General features: G+C 53.1%; 1 protein-coding gene across 1 annotated transcript; it reads right to left on the reverse strand.

Annotated features, from left to right (window-relative positions):
• Positions 1-1,241: 1,241 nt before the first annotated feature.
• On the reverse strand, positions 1,242-23,534 carry Mybpc2 (myosin binding protein C2). The gene is made up of 28 exons (XM_059243909.1): positions 23,516-23,534; positions 22,042-22,119; positions 21,501-21,587; positions 21,115-21,263; positions 20,707-20,824; positions 19,664-19,712; positions 19,458-19,517; positions 15,188-15,381; positions 14,746-14,878; positions 14,505-14,629; positions 14,231-14,336; positions 13,084-13,256; positions 11,641-11,806; positions 10,403-10,509; positions 10,031-10,060; positions 9,725-9,864; positions 8,182-8,341; positions 7,983-8,087; positions 6,986-7,174; positions 6,225-6,359; positions 4,946-5,113; positions 4,727-4,815; positions 4,056-4,251; positions 3,450-3,589; positions 3,062-3,221; positions 2,823-2,959; positions 1,450-1,636; positions 1,242-1,408 (listed from the first exon to the last, which is right to left on the reverse strand). Exons 1-28 carry the CDS (start codon positions 23,532-23,534, stop codon positions 1,242-1,244), a joined length of 3,567 nt encoding a protein of 1,188 aa, XP_059099892.1.
• Between the last annotated feature and the right edge of the window lie 417 nt (positions 23,535-23,951).

The raw sequence follows: 23,951 nt of genomic DNA on the forward strand, positions 1-23,951 counted from the left end.
AACTCAGATATGTAGCTGAGAAGGTCCTTGAACTCCTGATCCTCCCGCTTCCATCTCCCAAGTGCTGGGATCACAGCCATGGACCACTATGCCTGGGTTTACAGAGTGCTGGGGATGGAACCCATGGCTTTATGCTGGATAAGCACTGTACCCATAAGCCACATCTCCAGCCTCACACCTTTTTCTTCTCTTTTTTTCTTTTGAGAAAAAGCCTCATGTGGCCCTTCTGAGAAAGGGTCTCACGGCATCCCTTCAAGGCTTGGTGCTCCTGGTGCCAGCTCCTAAGAACTAGGGCTACAGTTGTACTTTGCCGTGGCTGGCCATTTTAGTTTGCGTTTTTGTTCTCAAATTTATTTATTTTATGTGTGTTTGCCTGCCTGAGTTTATGCGCACCATGTGCATGCAGGAGCCCGTGGAGGTCAGGAGAGGGAGCCACCATGTGCGTCCTGAGGACTGAACTCCGGTCCTCTGAAGAGCAGCCACTGCTCTTAACCACCAAGCCCCTTTGCAGCCCTTGTTTTTTCATTCTATAGGATTTCGACAAGATCATACTGTGTAACTCAGGCTGGTTTAGAGTTTGCTCTGTAGCATAGGTTGGCTTCAAACTCTTGATTCTCCTGCCTCAGCTTCCTGAGTGCTAGATGACAGATGTGCACCACACCCCTGACAGTTTAATGTCATTTTAAATCCCAAATGGGGACTTTCTGAGGAACTACCAGCTGTCAGAAGTCAGCAGGAGCCTGCGATGGGGGTATGTCTGAGATGACCTAGTCACCCACAAAGAAGACTGCAAAGTATATGGTGGATCAGCCTGAATCCACAACGAAGTCACTGGGCCTGGTGGGTGATCCTGGAATCTTCCTTGAGGGGCTGAAGTCCCTGTGTGCTAAGCTGTCACAGGGCCAGGCACATCAGCATGGGTAAATGTCTCCAAATCAAGCAGGGACGGACTATGCTAATGTGCACCCTGGGAGACCTGGTCTGCTTCCTCCAGCAGTGTGCGTGGACTGGAGCCAGCAAAGGAGATGGACAGTTCTCTCGGAGGATGGTTCATCATGTGCAGAGGCCCAGAGTAGGGATAACATGTAGCCACTGTGGCCCTACCAGTGACATAGGACGTCTGGGACACAGTGTGGATGAATATAGGAGGTGGGAGTTAGGGACAGGGCTGAGATACAAGACAATAATTCCAGGCTGATGAGACTGCGGGGGTGGGGGAGGCTCTGAGGAGTAGGGGAGGGTCACCTCAACTCTGACTCCGGGGCAAAGGACAGAAGGAGGCTTGACAGAGGATTCCAGAGGTAGAAGGTGAAGCGTGAGCTGGGACTGGTGCTCTCCAACCCCAAGGCCTTTGCAGGACCTGTCCCCTCTTCCGGCCTGGGGCATCTGGGTAGGTTTGCCAAGGGCCCTGGATGAAGGTCAGCCAGTGTGGGGCCATTCCCTCCTTACCTCGGACATCTAGCTTGCACTCAGCCAGGGCCTCCCCCAGTTCATTGAAGGCGCGGCAGGAGTAGGTCCCTGCATCGAAGGGCGAAGGGCGGCGGATGTTCAGCGTCAGGATGCCCTGATAGTTGGTTATGAGGAATTTGGGATCTTCATGGATTTCCATCTTGTTCTTCATCCACACCACCTTTGGCTAGGGAGGGGCACAAAAGAGGAGGCTGATTTAGAGGGGTGCCCTCGACAGAAGCCCATGCCGCTACCTGGCTGGGTGGACTTGAACCAGTCACTTTACTCTCTGATCCCCAGTTTTTTCTTCTGTACAGACAAGTACATGATGCCTCGTGCTCATGGGAAACAGCGACCTCCCATTGTTCTCAAAAAAGGTAGCACCCTAAGGCCCCCAGTTTGGCCACCCTTCCTCCCTTTTCTTTACCTTTCCCATTCAGGACCCTGACACTGTTCCCTCCTCCTCCAACACTGCTCTTCCTGCCTGCCCTGCCCTTCCCACACCAGTCACCTCCTGGACTGGGGTGCCTCGGTTACTGTCCCAGAACTGCCTGTGTTTCTCTATTATGCTTATCACCATTCACAGTTTATATTATCTGTGAGAACTTAGATCAGTTCTTCCCACACACACACACAACACAAACGGAACTTCTTTGTTCCATTTGTGAAGCACACGTGAAGTCCAGGAAAATATTTGTGGAAACAATGATGTAATTCAGCAAATGGGATGAATGAATAAGCTGAGAAAAATGAATTAATTGGCACATGGTTAAAGGAGATGGTGGACGGATTTATGAATGAATGGATGAGAATACCCAGACTTGGTGGTGCGCACCTAAAAGCCCGGCACTCAGGAAGTGGAGGCAGAAGGATCTTGAGTTCAAGGCCATCCTAGGCTACAACAACCCTGGAGCCTGGAGAAATGGTTCAGTGGTTAAAAGTGCTTGCTGCTTTTCCAGAAGAGCTGGGTTCAGTCCCAGCACCATTGCTGGGCAGCTCACAGCTGCCTTTAATTCCAGTTCCAGGGAGTCCAGAGCCCTCTCTGGCCTACAAGAGCACTGCACACACAAAGTGCACATACAGACACATAAATTTTAAGGTATTTTTAAAGAAAAGAGTGAACTTGTAACTGGTTGGCTGAGGAAAACCCCCAGGGAGCTTTGCAGGTGTAGATGCTTGCCCAAGGTTTTCCAGGGAGTGACAGTGGCCACAAACAGGACAGGAAAGGTGGGCTTCATGAACGAGGTGTAGCTGGCAGTCGTGAGGCAGAGAAAGGGCAAGAGGGTTCAGGATTGTCTGACACTTGGCCTCCACCAAGGAGGCTGCAGGGAGGAGCTGCTGGTGTGGTGGCCCCCCAGACCCTGCCCCGGCACCTTTGGGTGGCCTCTCACAGCACAGTTGAGAGCTGCAGCGTATCCCGCCACCACTACCCGATCCGTCAGCGGTGTCAGGAACTTGGGGGCCGTTCGGAAATCATGCTCCCTGTATTCCAGTGATTTTAAGGTGATTCCTAAGGAAGAAGAGACACCTATAAGGTGAGTCCCACCCCAGCCCCGGCCAGGGACCAACAGCCAGGAGCTGCAGCTCAAGGCCAGGCAGCCAGGCCCCGCACCTGTCTTGAGGATCCGAGCTGTGTTCTTGGAGACACCGGGTGAGTCACTGAGACCACAGATGTTCTCGCTGAAGACCCGGAAGTAGTACTCGTTGCCCACGATGAGATCGGACACTGTACAGCTGGTGTGGCGATTGTGTTCATAGACGTTGAACCACTCCTGGAATGGGGACAAGGAGGGACCAAGGAAGGCAAGCTCATGGAGGACACACGTGGGTACAGACCCAGGAAGGGCAGGACACAGCCTGTCTTTCATACTCGGCCCACTCACTCTCAGCCACCCAATCGCCTAGCCTCAATGTCCCAGCTGTGGAACAGAAAGCTCAGCTCTGTTCTGCCAAGGCCACCAGCATTTCCCGCAGCCCCTGAGGCCCCTCTGTTCCCTCACCATGGTTTTTTTGTCAGCCTTCTGGACAAAGTAGCCCGTGACCTCGCTGTTCCCATCATCCTTCGGCGGCTGCCACTCCACCAGTGCATTGGTGCCCCACACCTCCTTCACCACCACGTTCTCAGCTGGCCCTGCCTTTTCTGCCAAGAGGGTTGGGGGTTGCACATCATCAAGGGGCCCTGATGCCTGGCTCTGCCTCTCCCTTCCCTCCTGGATTTTTTTTCTTTTTGACTCGTAGCTCAGGCTGGTCTAAAAGCCACTATATATCCCAGGACTACATTAAACTCCTGATCTTCCCCCTGCTAGCCCATGAGTGCTGAGGTTATAGGCACAGACCACCGCACTTTCTCTCGTGCTGGACGTGGACCCTGGGGCCTCATGTACGTTAGACAAGCACAGTGCCACCTGAGCCCTGCCCCACCTTTCACCCTTCCTATTTCAAGCCTCCCTGTCTTCCCTTTGGCCATGTTCCTCCAGTCCTCCAGTCCCAGCCTCTCCCCTACTCTGACTTCCCTCTCCTCCCATTCCTTACTGGCCTCTTCCACCTGCTCCTGAGCCTGTTCTATCCCCACCCCACCCCCCACCCCCCCAGCTCCGGCCTCGCACCCACAACCCGGATTCGGATGGTGGCAGTGTCCTTCATGTTCTCTATCTGCACACTCAGCTCATACTCTCCCGAGTCAGAGCGGGCCGCCTGACGCACGAAGAACACCGTGTCGAAGTCGCTGGTTCGCACATTCACACGGGAGGTATCCAAGGGAGCCCCACCCTTTGTCCACACCACCTGGGGCCGGGGCTTGCCCTGGGAGAGGTTATAATGTCAGGTGAGTGGGCTCTTCAGGCCCGAGGGCCTGGCTACATCACTGCCCCTGGGCCTGATACCGTACTGGACTTGTACTTGACCCTAGTCTAGGCCCTGATCCCCACTGAACTCTGGCCATGGCTTTGATCCCAACCCTATCTCTGAAGTCCACCTTGACCCCAGCCCTAGCCCTGATCCAGACCCTGCCTCTGACTTTAGCACAAACAATGGTACTGGCCCTGAACCTGACCCTCTCCACAGTCTTGGTCCCCAGCCCCACCCCTAAGCATGACCCCAACTCCAATCCTGTCCATAGCCCCAACCCCAGCCCCAACCCTAGCCCTGACCATGATCCCAGCTCTGACCCTGGCCCTGTCCATGTCCCCAACCCCAGCACCCACACTGATCCCAGCTCTGACCCTGGCCCTGTCCATGTCCCCAACCCCAGCACCCACACTGATCCCAGCCTGAGTACCTGGAAGGGGATAACAAGATTGAGAGCTTCCCCCACTTTCCGGATATAGGTCTGACGCAGGTGGCGGGGGAGGCGGATCTTGGGTTGCTCTGAGGGTGTGAACAGAGGGGGTTGGTGTTGGGCTGGGGACACTAGAGAGGGATGACGCCATCTGAGGGACCCTCACTGAAGGACACTGAGTCCTCAGGAGGGCTGAGTCAGGGACCGGGTATCACTCACCCACAATCTCCCTAATGGTGACCGGCTGAAGGAGGGTGGCTGGTTCACTGCGCCCTGCAATGTTGACCCCAACAACCCGGAAGAGAATCCTGGCTCCAGTTGGGAGATCCTTGACAGTGAAGCCACACCGTTCCACGGGTTCCTTGTTAGCCGGGACCCATTCCTCAGCTGGAGAGAGGAGTCACATGTGGAACTGGCCCTTCCCCTGGCCTCTGCACTGGTTCCCACTGTCCCCCAGAAACAGCCCCAGCACAGTGAGGACTCCGTGAATCCAGCGATGGAAGCAGCACTGGTCAGGCCTTCCTGAGAACGGCGTGAAGGGCCACACCCATCGCAACGCGGAGACGCAGACCTGCCCCAGCGCTGCTGTGACCCCCACTTCAAGGACAAGGAAACTAGAGGCCCAGGTAGGTTAAGAAGCTACTTGAAGTTACACAGCTCCAGCATGGTGCAAGAAATTCCAGGGGTATGAGGGTGAGGTGCTGCCCAACTGGAGAATGAAAAGGGGAATACTGGGAAGAGATGGGGGCAAGAAGCTGATGGGCAACGTTACCACTTTCCTGCATGACCTGATGTGGTGGTCACAGTTCCAAGTCAAAATGAAGGTTCTGAATCATAGAGACCAAAACCACACAGCCACAGGCAGGGCAGGTAGGGCTGGGGCTGCTCGGTTACTGATACAGCTGGGCAGATGGTGTCAGTGTGGTGTCCTGACCGCCAGAGAAGTGATGCATGGAAGACATTCTGCAGCCAGGGCTGTGAACCCCACGGCAGGCTGTGAGTGTGTGTGTGTGTGTGTGTGTGTGTGTGTGTGTGCCAGTGTGCATATTTGAGTGTGCATGTACATGGGTGGGTAAATGAATATTTGAGTGTGAGTGCATGGCTTTAAGGAGTATGTGTGTACTAGTGTGAGTGTGTGACTGCATGCCAATGTGCTTCATGAGTATGTGTGGGTATGTGCAAGTGCGTGAGTGTGAGTGTGTTTGTGGGGGCATGCAGCAGAGGTGGGGTGGGGACAATGGAGATGACAGTTACAGAGATGGTTGGGAGAGAAGAATATTAAGACAAGGAAGAGAGGAGAGGGGAAGGGAGGGAAGGAGGTAGAGGAAAATACAAGAGAGGGAGGAACAGAAAGATAAGGAGCCCCTGCTGCGTGGAGGTGGACGGAGAGCGGACGACGCACCGGCCTGAGCGGTCCAGCCTATCCCAGGCACTATGCCAGCCCCTGTGCATCTCCCAAGTCCAATCCCAGCTCAACATAGGACCAAGTGCCACTTACAGCCCTCCAAGCAGTACTCCACCAGGTAGCCATCGATGCCGCCGGCGCCAATCCTATCTGGAGGCCTCCACTTGAGTGTGGTGGTGGTGTCTGTCACATCCTCCACTGTGAGGTGCTGGGGTGCACTTGTGGGGGCTGCAGGGATCCAGAGGGGGAGGCAGGAGCCAGTGAAGGACCAGAGGTCAGCAAGAGAGGGCAGGGGTCAGAGGCTAGTATCACTGTGATGGGCCAGAAGTCAGTGAGCAAGAAAGGGCTTGAAGGAGATTAAAATAGCACCCAAAATAAAAAGCCAGTGTGCTGGCGCACGCCTTTAATCCCAGCACTGGGGAGGCAGAAGCAGGAGGATCTCTGTGAGTTCAAGGCCAGCTTGGCCTACATATCAAGTTCCAAACCAGTTAGGACTACACAGAGAAAATATGTCTCAAAAGACCAAAAAAAAGAGGCAGGGGTGCCGGGGCTGTAACTCAGAGGTAAAATGCCTACCTAGAATCTGCCAGTGAGAGGCTGGGGGCGTTGCTCAGTAGTAGAGCCTGTGTCTAGAATCTCTCAGTGAGGAGCTGGAGTTTTGTGCAAGGTCTGGGTTCGTCTCCAGCAACACACACACACACACACACACACACACACACACTCACACACACACACACACACACACACTCACACGAGTTCCAAGCTCTGTGGGTCAAAGGCCAGGTGTGGGATTGGAAATGGATGTGGGGCAGGGTAGGTGGGAGGGGCATGCGGGGAGGGACGGGCCATTGTACCAATGGGCATGAAGGGCTTGGTGTTCACGCTGGGCTGTGAGACACCGATGGCGTTGACAGCGAAGACCCGCATCTCATAGAGGACGCCCTCGATCATCTTTGTGGACTCGTAGGTTGTCTCAGTGAAGACTTCAAAGTTGAGCTTCATCCAGCGCTGAGAACCTTTCTTCTTCCGCTCCATCAGGTACCCTGTGGCTCCCCAGGCAGAAGGTTGGGGGGGCCATGGTGAGATCTAGTGTCACATTCGGGGCAGGAAGGGTCACATAGGAAGGATCATGCAACCCCCATCAGATCGACTCTCAGCTTCACAGAGCCTTCTGGTGGCTGCCATGCGTGGCCTTGGGAAGCCAAGGGTCACAGAAATCCCCAGGCTATGAAGCCAAAATTATACTTATCTCCGTTCACTGGGGAACAATGAACCCTGGGAAAGGTTAATGGGGTCAAAAAGTAACAAAGATGGAAATCTGGCCGGGCATGGTGGTGCACACCTTTAATCCCAGCACTCAGGAGGCAGGGTCAAGCTGATACCTGTGAGTTTGAGGCCAGCCTGGTCTACAAAGTGAATTCTAGGCCAGACAGAGCGACACAGTAAGACCCTGTCTCAAAAGGGGGCCGGGGTGGGGGCTACAGGTATGGCTCAGTCGTTAGTGCTTGTACAAACAGGAAGGCCTGAGTTTGGATCCATAGCACCCACATAAAAGCTGGGTGTCTTAGTATGCGCTTGTAATCTCAGTGCCGGAGACAGAAGGCTCCCTGGGCTCACTAGCCAGCCAGTCTGGCCTAATAGGCGAGCTTTAGGTTCGGTGGAGAGTGATGGAAGAGGACACTCAAGGTGGGCCTGGCCTCCACATGCATGTACACACAAATCAAGAGAAGAAATCATGGAAACTTAGTTCTCTGGGGAGACCCACAAGGAAGCTGTGGACTCAGGGGTGAAAGATGAATCAAAGGTTAGGGAACATTGGAGTCACGGGGACACTGGTATGAGGATGCTAACCAGTCACGGGCTGTCCTCCATCATACTTGGGTGGCTCCCAGACCAGAATGGCCCAGTCTTCTCCAACTGAGGTGACACGAACGGCCTCTGGAGGGTCAGGAACATCTGGGTGGGGGTGAGGAACAGTAAGAGTGTCAGGGGCACCCCTAGAGGCCTCAATGAGCCACCCCATGCATCATCCCCCTTGACCCCTGCTTACCCACAACCCGCAGGAAAATGGAGGCCACATCCTCGCCCACAGGGTTGGTGACTTTGATGGTATAGCGGCCCTCATCTGCCCGTTCTGCACTCTCAATCACAAAGCTGCTGCAGTCTGGTCTCTGCTCAATGTGCGTCCTGCCCTCCGTGGCTGTGAACACCTGCACAGGGCCGCCCAGCAGCCAGGCTTGTATCACTCTCCCAAACCCGGCGTGCCTCAGGACCTCACTATGGCCACACGTGTGTGAGTTCTGACTCAGCGGACTCACCTGACTCCTCCTCCATCCTTCCTGTCCCCCCCACACCCTTCACTAAGCACATGTCTTGTTCCCAAAAGTCACAATTTATCTATATACACACGGCCTGACACTCCTTTTTCTTTCTTGTTTTCTTTCTAAGACAGGGTCTCTTGTAATCCAGACTGACATTGAACTTCTTCTGTAGCTGAAGATGATCTTGAACTCCTGATCCCCCTGCCTCTACCTCCCAAGTGCAGAGATGGTGGTGTGAACCACCATGTCTGATCTGTGCAGTGCTGGGCATAAAATCCAGTGATAGAGGCCCTGCCTAGAATCCCAACCACTCCACTTCTGCCTCAAGCCGCCTCCTATGTTTTTTTTTTTTAATTTTATTTTATGTACATTGGTGTGAGGGCGTCAGACCCCCTGGAACTGGAGTTACAGACAGTTGGGAGCTGCCATGTGGGTGCTGGGAATTGTACCCAGGTCCTCTGGAAGAGCAGCCAGGGCTCTTAACTGCTGAGCCATCTCTCCAGCCCACCTCCTCCTACTCTTAAGACCCCCTGGAAGTCATCACGTCTTCCAGGACGTGAGGAAAATGACCTTACATTCCTACAGCTCCTGCTCTCTGGCCCCCATGTCTCAGTCTTGGGCATCTTGGGAAGCAACTGTGGCTTGTGTCATCTCCCCCAAAGGACTGCATCTGATAAGGGTGGCACCTGTAGTGGTTAGCTGGGGGAAGAGTGGATAAACATGGAACCGTGCTGTCCACGTTCCAGAAGAGAGGACCTCGGTGACGCTACAGTTTGCATGAATGCTACCCAAAGACTCATGTCCTAAAGGACCTAAAGCCTGGATGTGGTGGTGCACACCTTTAATCCCAGCGCTCAGGAGGCAGAGACAGGCAGATCTCTGTGAGTTTGAGGCCAGCCTGGTCTACAGAGTGAGTTCCAGGATAGCCAGGACTACACAGAGAAACCCTGTCTCAAAAAATAAACAAAAACAAAACAAAAACAAAAACCCAAAGTGGCAGGACCTAGCAAGAGGACATCCAGTCATTGGTAAGTGGGGGTGCCATTGAAGAGGATATTGGGGCTCTGGACCCTTCCTCTCAGTGTGTCCCAGCCATTATGAGGTGAGCATAATGTTGGGCCCATGCCTTGCATAGACCAGTCCAGCCTGCAGTCTTCAGAAGTGGTCCACACCGAAGGAAGATGTCCTCATTCCATAGAGAATGAAACGGAAGCTGAGACAGCGAGAGCCACTTACCAGAGCCAGAGGGAGAGGGACAAGGACAGAACCTACCTCATCTCCCTTTAGCCAGGTGGCCGTGGGGGGCGGCTCCCCCGTGATGGCCACATCCAGCCGCAGTTTGTTTCCAGCCACCACAACAATCGAGTTATCTGAGGTCTTCCCTGAGCAGTCCAGGTGGATCTTTGGGGGCTCTACAGGCACAGAAGAGGCACTGTGGACCTGGCTTCCCAAACCATCAAAGAGTCCCCAGAGAAGCAACGTTCCAAGTCCAGACCCAGCCTCCTCCCTCAGACCCAGCGGTCCAGACCCAACCTCCTCCCTCAGTCATGAGTCATACTGGGGCCACCCGGCCCTTACCTTGCTTGGGTACATACTCCACTTTGATTTCTGGAAGGAGAAGGAGTTGAGATGGTTAGAGCTAAACTCTCATGTCCCTCCCTCATCTTTCCTTCATAATCCGGGGGCAGAGGGAAGCATCTGGAAGAAAACCTGAGTCTTGGATCCTAGGGGAGGGAGACACCCAGGCCACCCCTACTCCCTATGGATACTCACGTAGCATGTACCGTGCCCTGAACATCCCACTGACTATATTCATGGGCCCCACAGACACTTGCTATGGCCTCCATTCTACAACCAGGGATTTTAATCCTGAAGAGAGAAATTCTGGGATTCTGGAGGTCTGGGAGGGTGGGTTCTCCATCCCTAGTAGAAAAGGAAGGCTGTCTCTACCCAGGAAGTTGAGCTTGGCTGAGAGGGACAGGGCGTAGCCATCAGGCACAAATGTGTAGTCTCCCTCGTCCTCGGGGCGGACATCATCAATCACCAGCTTGTGGATTCTAGAAGGCAGAAAGGAGGTGGGTGGGGTCAGGTCCTCCCATGTGCTTCTGTGAACGCCAACGTGAGGAGTGTGGAGCCCAGGGGTCTTCCTCATATGTCATTCCTCAGGCACCATCCACATTTTTTCCTTAAGATTTATTTATACGTATGCATGTTCGCCTTCATGTCTGTGTGCACCATGTGTGTGCAGTAGCTACAGAGGACAGAAAAGAGCACTGGTTCCCTGGGACTGGATTTACAGATGGTTGGGAGCCACCACGTGGATGACGGGACTTGAACCTGAGTCCCCTGCGAGAGCAGCCAGTGCTCTTAATCATTGTGCCTTCTCTCCAGCCCTTCTCCTCCATTTTGTCACAGGGCCTCTCACTGGAACCGGGGGCTCACCAATTAAGCTGTCTAGCCAGCAAACTCCAGGGATCCTCCTGTCTCTGCCTCCCAGTGTTGGGGTTATGGGCACACACCAACACGCCCCAGCTTTTTATGGGTGCTGGGAATTGAACTCAAGTCCTCATGTTTACACAGCCACTGTTTTTAACTTGTGGTTTTGTGATGTTCTGGCCTGAGCTTAAATCCCGCTTCCTAGCTGTGTGGCTTTGGGCAAGCTACCAAGCCTCTCTGTGCCTCCATTTCTTCATCCATAAACAGAGGTAATGATAACACTATCTCAGAGTCGTGAAACATCTAGGGTAGACCTGGCACTCAGAAAGTTCCCTGTCAGCATCAAGACTGGCTACGATCATTATCAAGGCTACCAGCAGCTACAAGAACACAGGGACAAACAGCTCTCATGAAGAAACCCAGGAGGATGTGGCACTGGACCAGAGTCATGGCTCTCAGGCGTTCAGCAGATGAGCAGGTATTTATCTCAGGTGTTCACACACCGCCTGCAGAATTCTAACCTCTTGCTTCCCTGTGTGTGCCAAACATGGTCCAAGTTGACCCCTCCCTGCACGTGCCTTTGCAGTGAGACCTGATGGGTCAGCCTGCTGCCAACCAACCCACAGACTCGTATTAAAACAAGCCTCCTTTTCAACCAGTGAGTCTGTGACACAGCCATAGCTGATACATGTGTCCCGCCCACCCAGTCCAAGGACTCAGACACCCCACTGTCTCCTCAGCCTGCGCCTCACCTGCCCACATGGGAGATGGTGATCCTCTTGCTGGGGCGGACTTCCACCCCGTTCTTGTACCACTTGCCAGTCACTTTCTCATCAGACACTTCACACTTGAACACAGCCTGCTCCGAGGCCTTCACGGTCAGGTCCGCAATGTCCTGCAGGACCTCCAGTTGCTTTTCTGGATAAGAAGGAAGAAGGGTGGGAAGCTGATCACTCCAATCAGGCCACAAATACTAGTGAGCACCCACTGAGTGCTGAATGCTGTTCTGGGGATATAGTTATGAGTAAGCCCCAAACTAATTATTGGACATGGAAGGTCACGTTGTGATGGGGAGTAGTGAAAAAGGAAATTCCATGAACAGGAGTGAAATGGGCTGAGAAGGGCAGGGGAGATGCCACAGAGAATGCCGAGAGCCTCCCAGGAAGGGTATATGCAAAGGCCCTGTGGTGGGTTGGGGGCATACTCAGTGGTAGAGCCTCTGCCCAGAATTCTCCAGTGAGAGGTTGGGGTGTAGATAAGTGGATTCCTGGCTAGCATGCCCTAATAAGATGCAATTTATTTTCCCAATATTTTACTCAGAAGGTGTTGACACACAGAACCCCTGGGGAAGGAGAGCTGAGCTGAGTGTGTGTGTGTGAGTGTGTGTGTGAATGTGTGAGTGTGTGTGTGTATGTGTGCGTGTGTGTGAGTGTGTGTGTGAGTGTGTGAGTATGTGTGTGAGTGTGTGTGTATGTGTATGTGTGAGTGTGTGTGAGTGTGTGTATGTGTGCGTGTGTGTGAGTGTGTGTGTGTGAGTATGTGTGTGAGTGTGTGTGTATGTGTATGTGTGAGTGTGTGTGAGAGTGTATGTGAGTGTGTGTATGTGTGAGTGTGTGTGTGAGAGTGTATGTGAGTGTGTGAGTATGTGTGTGAATGTGTGTGTGTATGTGTGAGTGTGTGTGAGTGTGTGTTCACGCTTGTCACCTCCTCTCCATCCTTCCTTTTCTCTTTCTCTCCCCTGGACAACAGTATCACCTGAGAACTGACCTTGGCAGGCTGTTCCTGTGAGTCAATGCAGTGTGCGCTTGTTTAATGGCCGATATGGGGAAAAATGTATTTATTTGGATGTGAGTGACATAGATTTTGCTTTGCTTTTCTCTTTGTAGAAGTATAGGCTCTCGGGACATAAGGTCCTAGGGACCCTTCTCTGACCCACTTTCTCCTGGGGTGGCATTTTATATAACAGTAAGCTGGTAAACTGGGACATTCACAGGGTCCTGTCATGCCTTCCAAAACACATCTGATTCCGTGTCATGCATGGTGAGGGGAGTGGACAGATGTGAGTGCAGCAGGCAGCATGACTGTTGCGCCAGTCTGGGCACAAGATGGAGAGTCTGGCCAGGTTGGGGTGGGAGAGGACATACACATCGATGTGGAGCCTCAGCTCTCTGCAACCCTCGGAGAGGAAGCCATACCTTCCACAATGAGTTCAGCCTCGCATTGGCCACCGTTGGTTATGACCTGATAGCGGCCCCCATCCTCCTGGGTCACATCAGAGTAGATGAGGATGTGCCGTTTCCCGTCCTTCTTGAAGCGGTAGCGTGCCTTGTAGGAGTCCTCCCGTGTCATCTCCACACCATCTTTCATCCTAGGTGGAGGGAAGACAGATCAGTGGTCTCAATGAGGTGGGAGGATAGATCGTGCATAGATCAGGGATGGGTGGGAATGTGCTTGGTTTAGATGGAGAATGAATGGAGGGAGGGGTAAGGGATGGGTGGGTGAATGAATGATAGAAGGATAGATTGATAATGATAGGTTGAAAGATGATAGATAAATGGCTTAATGAGTTGATGTAAAGGGGGTTGGGTTGGGGGGATGGATGGAGAAATGAGTAGATGAAGTTATGAATAGATAAATAGATTGATGATAGATGGGCAGATGGATGGTGATGGATGGGTGGAAAGAGGGGGAAAGGAATAGAGGGGTGATGGATAGAAAAATGGATGGATGGATGGATGATAAGGATGGATGGATAATGGATAGGTGGAGGGATGATGGATGGATAATGAGATGATGGACTGATAATGGTTGGGTGGAAAGATGGTAGGTGAATGGATTATAGAAGGATGCACAGTAGATAGAATGATGATGGGTGGGTGATAGAAAGATGGATGGATGTGTAGAGGGATGATAGATGGGTGATGGATAATGGATGGGTGGTGGTTAGATGGTGGATGGATACATGCTGGATGGACGAGAGGGTGATGGACAAGTGGATAACAGACACATGGATGGATCCAAGGACAAATGACTGGCTGACAGATGAATTAATATTCAGTGCAACAGGATGGATCAGGAAAAGATCCTAAAGATAAACAGATGGGATGAACAGAGGTCAGTTCTAGAATTAGGAGGTCATGAGCAAAGGGGGGATTTAAAGAGATTAACTGGGGTCTCAGGTGCCTCCTGAGCAAAGATCAGAACCTCCTAGGAAGTTTTGGGTGTGCTAGAGACCAGGGCTGCAGTGAAGAACCTAAAGGCAGCTGTGCAGAACCTAAAGGCAGCTGTGCAGAACCTGAACAAGGCAGCTGTGCTCAGCTAAGAAACCAAAGCTCAACTCACCACATGACCTGTGCACCTTCTTCAGACACCTCTACAGACATTTCCACTCGGTCACCCACAAACACCTGCTGGTCTTCCAGTGGGGTGACAATCAGGACTGGAGGCTCTGTGCAGTGAGAGGGAGGAAGCCAGCAGTCTCAGGGCCCGCTCCATCTCCCCCCTGCTCCCCCGGGCTCAGGATGGCTCTGTGCAGTGAGAGGGAGGAAGCCAGCAGTCTCAGGGCCCGCTCCATCTCCTCCCTGCTCCCCCGGGCTCAGGACGGCGCCGGCCCCACCTTTGACGAAGAGTTCCGTGAAGCACTTCTCGTCTTTCACCGCCACCTCGTACGCAGCGTCATCCGCCAGCGTGCACTTGTTGATGGTGAGAATCCGTTTCTTCCCCACATTCTCAAACACATACCTGCCGTGAGAGCACCCATCAGAGAAGACACAACCCGAAGGGAAAGCTGAAACCCATACTTGTTGCCGGGCGCTCACTCCAGACCTCCCTCTGTGCAGCAACTGCCCTGTGCATACTTGCTGCTTGGTTTGATCTCTTGGCCATTCTTGAACCACTTGAGAGGGAGGTCTGGATCACTGATCTCCACCACCAACTTGATCTTGTTGCCCCTGTCTACTTGGTAGGCTGGGTCCAACTTCTTAGTGAAGGCTAGGGATGGAGAGAGGACCACAGGGTAGAGGGAGGATCAAGGAATATGGAGATGCTCATCGAGGACAGGAGACCAGGGGGTAGAGAGGAGACTTCCTTGTTGCCCTGATCATCTCTAAAGGAGCCAGTTCTTCCTCCCAGACCTCAGTCTCTCCAAGGTCAAGTCCGGAGGCCTCTGTGGACTTAGAGACCTTTGAGAGAGAGGCCCACCACTTGTCAGATTAGGACCAAAAGCTGGGCCCAAGGTACAGATGTCCCCAGTGTTGGAGGACTTCAGGACAATCCCGTCTCTCGGGGCTCAATGCTGACCTGCACTCTTCTTGACCTCCACCTTGGCCTTCTTGAGCCGCTTCAGCATGCCACGGAGGTCAGTGATACCATATTGAAAGGCAATCTTCTCGTACTCGCTCTTCTTGGCCCCTTTCAGGAGCTCCCAAATCTCTGGGGGAATGCCCAGATCATCATCATCTTTCTTCTTCTTCTTTTCCTCCTCAACTACTTCCCTGGAGAGCAGGGACACCAGTAGTGAGGTGGTTAAGGTACCCCACCACCCCATGATGAGATTTGCTGTGTGACTCATCAGTTACCTGGTAACTCTGAGCCTTATTCTTTCCCTCTTGGATCATTGCCCAAGCATCTTCCTTCCCTCCTTTTAGCCACTTATCTATCCATTCCCCAATTATCCAGCCCTCAGCCACACATCAATCCATCTATCCATCATCTATCTGTCCATCCATCCAACCATCCAGGTATTTACCCACCCACCTATCCCTACAATCATCCACCCATCCGCCCACTAATTTATTCACCTATCCATCCATCCTTCTATTCCACACATCCACCTGAATACCCACCCATTTATTCATTATCCACTCTTCTCTCCATTTATCACCCATCCATCTCTTCTTCCACCTTACCTCCCCTCCATAAATCTATCTCTTCATTTATTTATCAGCTACCCACACATCTATCCATTTCTAGTTGTCCATGTATCCTACCCATCCATCTGAACACTCATTCATCTAACTATATAAACACCATTGAATTTATCATCCAATCATCCTTCCCTCTCTTCCGCAATTCTCTACCCTTTCATCCATCTTCCATCTATCCAGTCCCTCATTCATCCCTCTGTCCACCCAGTCTACCCACTCATTCATCTAACTGGGTAAACAGTCATCCTTAATCTATTCTCTATCCCTTCCCCCACTCATCCATCCATCCATCCATACAACTACCCATTTCCACATCAATTTCATTGATTCATCCATCCAAGTAGTCAACTAAACATTAATCCCTTCACCTTCCTACCCATTTATCCATTCATTTATTCATCTATACCTTTACTTTCCTACACATCTACCCACTCACCATCCATCCATCCATCCATCCATCTATTATCCACCCTTTCACTTTCTACCCATCTCCCCCATACACTTACCCATCCATCCCTTCACCTTCCTACCCATGTGCCCATTCACTTATCCATCCATCCACTTATCCAACAAATATTTATCAGTCACCTCCCTTTCTAGGTTTTTTCACCCATGGTCTCCACAGAACATTTCTGACATTCACATCAGAAGCCATCCCCTCCCTGTTCTAACCTTTGCCATGACTCCCCACTGCCTTCAGAAAGGAGCCCCAGCTCCTCATCCTGGAAATCACCAACCTACCCATCTTTCCACCACCACCATTCCAGTCATCCAAACCAGATTCATGCCCTGTCCTTAGCACTCCAGCCTCTTCTCTGCCTCTTGGGGCTCTTTGCTGCTTCCAGCCTCTTATGTCCCTGCCTTTGTGTCCCTTTCCATCCTACAAATGCTAGTACCAATGATTTCTTCTCTGTGAGGTACCTATGGTCCTCCAAGACAGTGACCTGGTCTTGCCCTGATGTCTCAGGTCCTTGCAGACACTTCCTCCAACCACACCAAACTGCCTCATGTGTGTCCCTGTCTTTGGATCTTCCCAAGGCATTGAAGGAGTCAGGCCAGGATCAAGTGGGGCTTCTCTGTGCCTCCATCTCAGCCCAGCCCCTAGTGGACCGATGGCCTCACAAGATGTGCAGCACATGGAGGGAGGAATGCATGCAGGAATCTTCAGGAAGGAAGGAAGAAGGGACAAAGTAGATGCATGGGTGAACTTGGGGCATGGACATTGTATCGATATTGAGAGCAGAGGGTGAGAGGACAGACCAACAGAAGGACGGATAGAGAAGAACAGGATACATGCATGCATGGCTAGGACATCAGAAATGGTTGAGCAAGCACTGGGTCACAAGTAGATGCAAGATGGCCAAGCCTGTGGCTGTGGGTAGAAGACCCACAGAGGAATCAATCAATAAACAGAGCTGTCAGTGGGAAAACTGGAGCCATGAAGGTGGACACATGACCACCACGGTGGATACATGAGAAAGAGTAAGTGTTCTGAAGAACAGCAGTACATTGCTGCCATCTATCCACTCTGCTCTGCATGTGTGCACGTGTGCATCTGTGTGTGCAGCCAGAAGTTGCTATCGTCTTCAATCACTTTTCTACCCCGTTTCTTAAAATGTCTTTAACTCTTTTTAGTGTGTGTGTGTGTGTGTGTGTGTGTGTGTGTGTGCACATGCACTCACACACCACAGCACATGTGTAGAAGTCAGGGAACAATTTTCAGGAGTCAGCTGTTTCTCCAAGGACTGAATGTTGGACGTCAGGCTTGGTCACGGGCACCCTTGGGCCATCTCCCTAACCCACCTTACTTTTTGAGACATGGTTGGTCTATCACTGAACCTGGAGCTCACTGATTGGTCTAGGCTGGCTGGCCAGCAAACTCCAAGAATCTATCTATCCTGATTTCAGCCCTGCTGGGATTACAGAAACATGGCTCTATCCCTGGCTTTACACAGGTCCTGGGGATTGAAACTCAGGGCCTCACACTTGCACAGTAAGCGCTTTACTGATTACATCCTCACAGCCCCAGTCCAGTTATTTTTTACCTACAGAATACCAACCTCACATTGCTAATTTTTTCTCAAGACAGGGTTTCTCTGTGTAGTTTTGGAGCCTGTCCTGGAACTCACTCTGCAGACCAGGCTGGCCTCGAACTCACAGAGATCCACCTGGCTCTGCCTCCCAAGTGCTGGGATTAAAGGTGTGCGCCACCGCTGCCTGGCTCACATTGCTAATTTTAACAGAAAGCTCTAAGGGATTGGGTGTGTCAGTGATGGGTTGAAGAGATGAAAGGATACTGCTGGCTGGCTGGGTGTGGGGGGGAGCAGATGTCTGGATAGGATGTTGGGTGCTGTTGGGGAGGAGGGGTGCAGGTACAGTTGAATAAACAGGCAGGGAGGTGGATGGATAAGAAGGACAGATTGGTGTAGGGAATGAGTGTGGAGAGTAGATGGGCGGATTGACAGATAGATGTCTGAGTGTAAAGGCAGATGGGTGGGTAGAGAGCTGGGAAGCTGGTGGGGGAAGAGTAGATGTGTAAAGTGGGTAGGTGGGTTTGAAGATGGAGAGGTAGATAGCTATGTGGATGGAGGATGAGTGGATGGATTTGTGGGTAGGGGACCAGTGATGGGTAGGTGGTAGGGTGGAGGGATGCATAGCTGGACCAGTAAGAGGCTGGAAGCCTGGGTGAGCAGGGTGGATGTGTGGCGTGGCTTCAGGGTGAGTAGGTCGAGGACTTGCTGGGCAGGTGGCTGACTGGATGTCGCTGTAGGCAGGGGTAGGGGTGGATGGGCTGGTGGGAAGGAATGAAGCTGTGGAGGAGACAGTACCAGAGTAAACAGAAAGCTTAGGGGTGGAGGCTGGAGGGATGGCTCTGGGCAAAGTGCTTGCTGCATGAGGACCTATGTCTGTAAAAGCCAGTGTGGACTGCAGGCATGCTCTGCGTTAATTATACACACAGCTTTTCTGGAGAACCCGGATTCAGTTCCCAGTGCCCACATCAAGCAACTTACAACCACTGGTAGCTCCAGCCCTTGGGGGTCCAGCACCCTCTTCTGGCTTCCACAGCTATTGTACTCATGTACACAAACCCACAGGCTAATAAAAATGAAGTCCTGGGGGTGGGGCATGGAGAAAAGTGGACCCCTGGACCTTGTCAGCTTGCCCTAGCCAGCCTATTGAATTCCAAGTTCAGTGAGAGACCCCATCTCAAAAACCAAAGTGCAAGGCCAGGTATAGTGGTACACACCTTTAATCCCAGCAACTGAATATTCAAGGCAGACAGATCTCTATGAATCTGAGGCCAGACTGGTCTACATAGCAAGCTCCAAGCAAGGCCAGCCAAAGCTATATAGTGAGACTTTGTCTCAAAACACAATAAAGAAAGAAAGGCAGTGGAGAGTGATAGAAGACACCAGAAATCAACCTCTGCCCCCACCCCTCCCCACTCACACACCACACAGAGAAGGAAAGAAAATGAAGGGAAGGAAGAAAGGGAGGGAGGGAGGGAGGGAGGGAGGGAGGGAGGGAGGGAGGGAAAGGAGAAAATCCAGGGAGGTTGATAAGAAATGAGGTATTGGCACTTTGGCCATCATCCCTCTCCCAAGACCCCACCTGTCCCCTCTCTGCTAGCTAGGCCAACTCACCTCTTCTTCAACAAGCCGCTGAAATCCAGCTCACCCGCATCTTCTGACTTCCCGTCACCCCTGTGATCATTATGAAGGAGTGTGAACCGCACTAAGATCAGTCCCAGAGTCTCCACTCCTTGTCCTCCATCTCCACCCACCAAGGAGAGCCTCCCTTGATTCTCAGTGCCAATAGGCACCTCTTCCCAGGACCCAGAGGCACTCACGAACGTTTGAAGCTCTCAAGGCTCTGACCAGATGAGTCCTGTCGGGGTGCTGGGGACAGGTGATAGAGAAGTAAGATAAAGACCAGGATATCCTGCCCAGACATTCACAATTCACAGCCTCTTTTGGGTACCCTTTCCTCCATCTTTTGGGTCAATGCACCCTTTCTGAAGGCCTAGACAGTGTGCTCCCTCTCTGTCTGTCTCTGTCTGTCTGTCTGTCTCTGTCTCTGTATCTCTCTCTCTCTTTCTCTTTCTCTCTCTCTCTCTCTCTCTCTCTCTCTCTCTCTCTCTCTCTCTCTCTCTCTCTCTCTCGTGTGTGTGTGTGTGGGGGGGTATTTGAAACAGAGTCTCAAACTATGTAGCCCTGCCTGGCCTAGAACAAAAACCATCCTGCATATCCCTCCCCAGTTTTTTGGATTTTGAGACAAGATTTCACTGTGTAACCCAGGCTCATGTGGAGCTGGCATGAATCATCCTGCCTCAGCCTCAGGGCTGGGTGAAAGGCATGCACCAGGGATAACTTCTCTACCTTTTGGAGTCCCACTCCCCTGGTCACCAGGCCGCATCCTCCTGGACAGCTGGTCCTTACCCCCCCAGGTCAGGACAGTCTCATTCCTCCAGCCCCTCACTTTCAAACCCCACACACTGTGAGCTGTAGAACCCCAGAGGATGCACGACCCCTGCTTGCTCCTAAACCTGCCTAGTCTATACACCCCATCCTGAACCCGCACATCCAGATTCTATGAGGTGGGAGGCCCTAGCTACCCAAGCCTTCAGCACACTTACACAAACCTGGAAGCCTCCTAAGCATTTGTATGCATACCCCAAGTTGCTAAACATCTGTACCCCTAACTCCATACCTCCTCCTACACAAGGCCTGAAGACCTTGCCCCCCATTACTAAATCTAGACCTTCTCCTCCAAGAGACTGTGACCGCCCCACCTCCACACCTGCATCCACCGCAGCTCAGTCTAGAACCCCCCACCCTGCCAGCATCCCCTGTCCCGCCTGCGCACCCACTCCCACCCCCATCGCCAGCGCACCCTCCACATCCACGTTGAACGGGCAGCTGTCGCAGACATCCTTGGCTTTGACCTCTAGACGGTAATCCCCGCGGTCCCCTAGGACCACCTTCCCAATGTGGAGTTCCACGGTGTACACCTGGGGGCCAGGGGCATGGCGCTTGTGACTCACAGTGCCCAAGTCTCCACCCGGCCCCAAAGCAGAGTTCTCGGTCTAGGACAACTCGTCCTCCAACTTGCAGGATCTTGGCTCCCTGGGGCCTCTAGGTGGGTGAGGGACACAAGCATGCCCTCTGCACTGCCAGGCTTGTTAGTCCACCCTGTAGAGCTCAGCCACTGCCCCAGGCGCTGGCTCTCTCAAGGGGGTGCCAGAGCTCCCGAGCACCAGCTGGGTGGCTAGCTCCACCTCTGATCCCACCAGGGTCTCACATTGCTAGCAGAGTCGTGGGATTCCTTGAAAGAGAATCGGGCTCCACTCTTGCTGCCCAGCTCCTGCCACTTCCCCTTGAACCACTTGATGGTAGGCTTGCCCGGGAGCTCCTTCCCGTTCACCTTGGCCAGAATCACTGTGTCCGTCCCTGGAGGAGGGAGGCAGGGAGGAACCCAGTTCTCCAGAGAGGACCCTGAGCCCTCTCAAGACCCAGCCCTCCTCCCTCAGATCCAGGGGGTCCAGGCCTAGCCCTCCTCCGTCCAATCCAGGAGTCCTCCCCAGCTCTCCTCCCTTAGACCCAGGAGTCTTCCTTCAGATCGAGGGGTCCAGAATGAAGCCTCCTCCCTCAGACTCGGGTTCTAGACTGTTCTTCTCAAGTGCTCACCAGTCTCCACTGACACAGAGTCCGGCTTTTTCAGGAAAATGCCTGTGGGTTCCTCTGCAGTTGGGGATTGGCCCTCAGGTGGGTCCTCTGCTCAAGAGAAAGGATTAGGGTATCAGCAGTGGTCTAGGGGAAGCAGAGGCCCTCTTTGGGAAGGGTTCTGGGGTCAGTAAGAATCCCTCTGCTCAGAAACCAGAGACTAGAGGTGTGGCTTGCATTTTTATCCAGAGGACATAAACTTTGCTAGGCTCTCTCAGCCCCTTGGGCCTCAGTTTCCCCTTCTGTAGACCAGCAGGTTATGGCCAGGATGGTCCTGAATGGACTTTCAGGCAAAGGACATGGAAATATGGACACAGCCTTTGGGGACTGGGCAAGAATTACTTGAGACATCACTCAGAGTGAAGTGCCAGCCTGGGTGGGGTGCTGGGGAGCCAGGAAGGACTGTGGCTCTGTCACTGTGTGGGGACAGCTACAGGAAAGGCTAGGGCCACTGTGCAGAGGGGCCAGGCAGAGACAGTTGGCAGAGCCCCAGGGGGCACCTCACCTTTGGGGGGTTCTGCAGGAGCCGGCTTAGCAGGGGCTTCCTTTGGCGCATCCTTCCCTTTGGGGGCCTTTTTGGCTGCTGACACAGGAGATGTGGAGACTTCAGCATAATACAGTGCTCTCCTCCCCAAGAATGCAGAGTCCAGACCTAGACCTTCTTCCTCAGACCTGGGGGTCCAGGCCTCAAACCTTCTCCCTCAGACACAAGGTCCAGATCAGGCCTTCCTCCCTCAGATGGTGGGTTACCGATCCCCCCATTCCCGGCATAAGTTGATCCTAACCCTGAGTATGGAATCAGGTTCCCCCAACCCTCGTAGCCTCGCCCCAGCCTCTGGCCGCCAGCCTGACCTTTCAGATTTGGGGTATAATTAGCCCTTCCCCTGGGATGGAAACTGGACACTGGTGCTGACCACAGCAGTCTCCCATGTGGTGCGGGTCACTGACCCATGGGTCAGTCTGTGCAAGGGAGCTGGTGTCCACCTCAGTCTAGCTGGGCTGACACCAGGGGACCAGCCACCTTGGGGAAGGTGATGCCAGGATTCGTGTGCAATGCCCACTTCCAGAAAAAGAGAAAGCCCCAGCCAGCATACAGACTGCTCCTGTCCCCAAGGAGTACACCTAACCACACGTGGAGAGACACTGGGGTCTGGGACAGGGCTAGTGCTCGCCAAGCAGGCGGGAGGCTCTGGAGTCCATGCCCCTCGGAGCAGGAGAAAGAAGGATCTCCACCCATGGAAAAGAGACCCATAATTCCTGCACAGAAGCCCAACTTTCACACCAAGGGGGTTCTCATCTTTACACAGAAAAGTATCATCCCATGCATGTGGAGTCCTATTGTGTCCATAGAAGCACTCCATGCTCTAGAAAGCCCCCAATCTCCACTCAGTGAGGAGACTCAACTACCTTGAGGGAGTTCTCCCACCTGGAGAGGACCCTATCCTTAAGCTGAGCCCCAGCAGTGCACAAGCAAGATCCCATGAGCCCCAAGAAAAGGAGTCCCCTCGCTGGGTGTAGGGGCGCATGCCTGCCACCCAGTTCTTGGGAGATTGAGGCAGTAAGATTGGGACTTCCAAGCCAGCCTGGGCTGCAGAGTGAGTTTGACACCAGCCTATAGGGCTGGAGGGGGGGGGGGGGAGAAAGAAAGGATGAAGTAAGCAGAGAGGGGAGGGAGAGAAAGAAAACCGAGCCCGATTTATAATTAGACAGCTGAGATTTCTACCCAGGATGGGTCTCCCAGTCCCGGAAGAGGGAGGGTGACTCCTGACCCTACACAGACAGGAGACCCCACCACCCTGCACGAGGAAGTAATCCATCTGTGCACAGAGAAGGGGCCCATCTTCCCCAAGCAGGAAAGGAACCCACACTCCCCCTAGATGTAGGAACAGGCAAAGAACCCCCTCCTCCCACGGTAGAGACATGCCCTAGTCTGCAGTCCATCTCCCACCCCATCCCCAGGAAGGTTTCTGGCCAGCCACCTGGTTTAGCCTCAGGCATGTCGGCGACCTCCTCCCGCTCCCAGGACTGGGACCGCAGTAGCTCTAGCCAGGCCCTAGTGGGGACCGGTGGGTTCCTAGGAGGAGCCCTTTATGAAGGCTCAAGACTCCCAGGAGGCATCGCAGGGCCGCCCCACATTCCTCCCGAATGCTCTAAAGGGCGAGAAATAGCTAGTAGACCGAGAGGGGTGGAAGAATGCCAGGCCCCAGTGGGGACGGGCTGGGGGAGCGTGGACACCTGAGTCTATGGAGGTGCAAAGGTAGAGACTGCATGGTCATGGAGGGGGTCTGGGGGCGCAGGGGCCCAGATCCTTAGGTCCTGGAGAAATTGGGATGGGGGAGGAGAAGGGAGCAGACCACAAGATGGGGAGAGAGGGGAAACGGAGAGGGCACTTGTGTCCCGGGACAAAGGGGGAGG

Source organism: Peromyscus eremicus, chromosome 1 (assembly GCF_949786415.1).
Source record: "Peromyscus eremicus chromosome 1, PerEre_H2_v1, whole genome shotgun sequence".
Lineage (NCBI taxonomy): Eukaryota > Metazoa > Chordata > Mammalia > Rodentia > Cricetidae > Peromyscus > Peromyscus eremicus.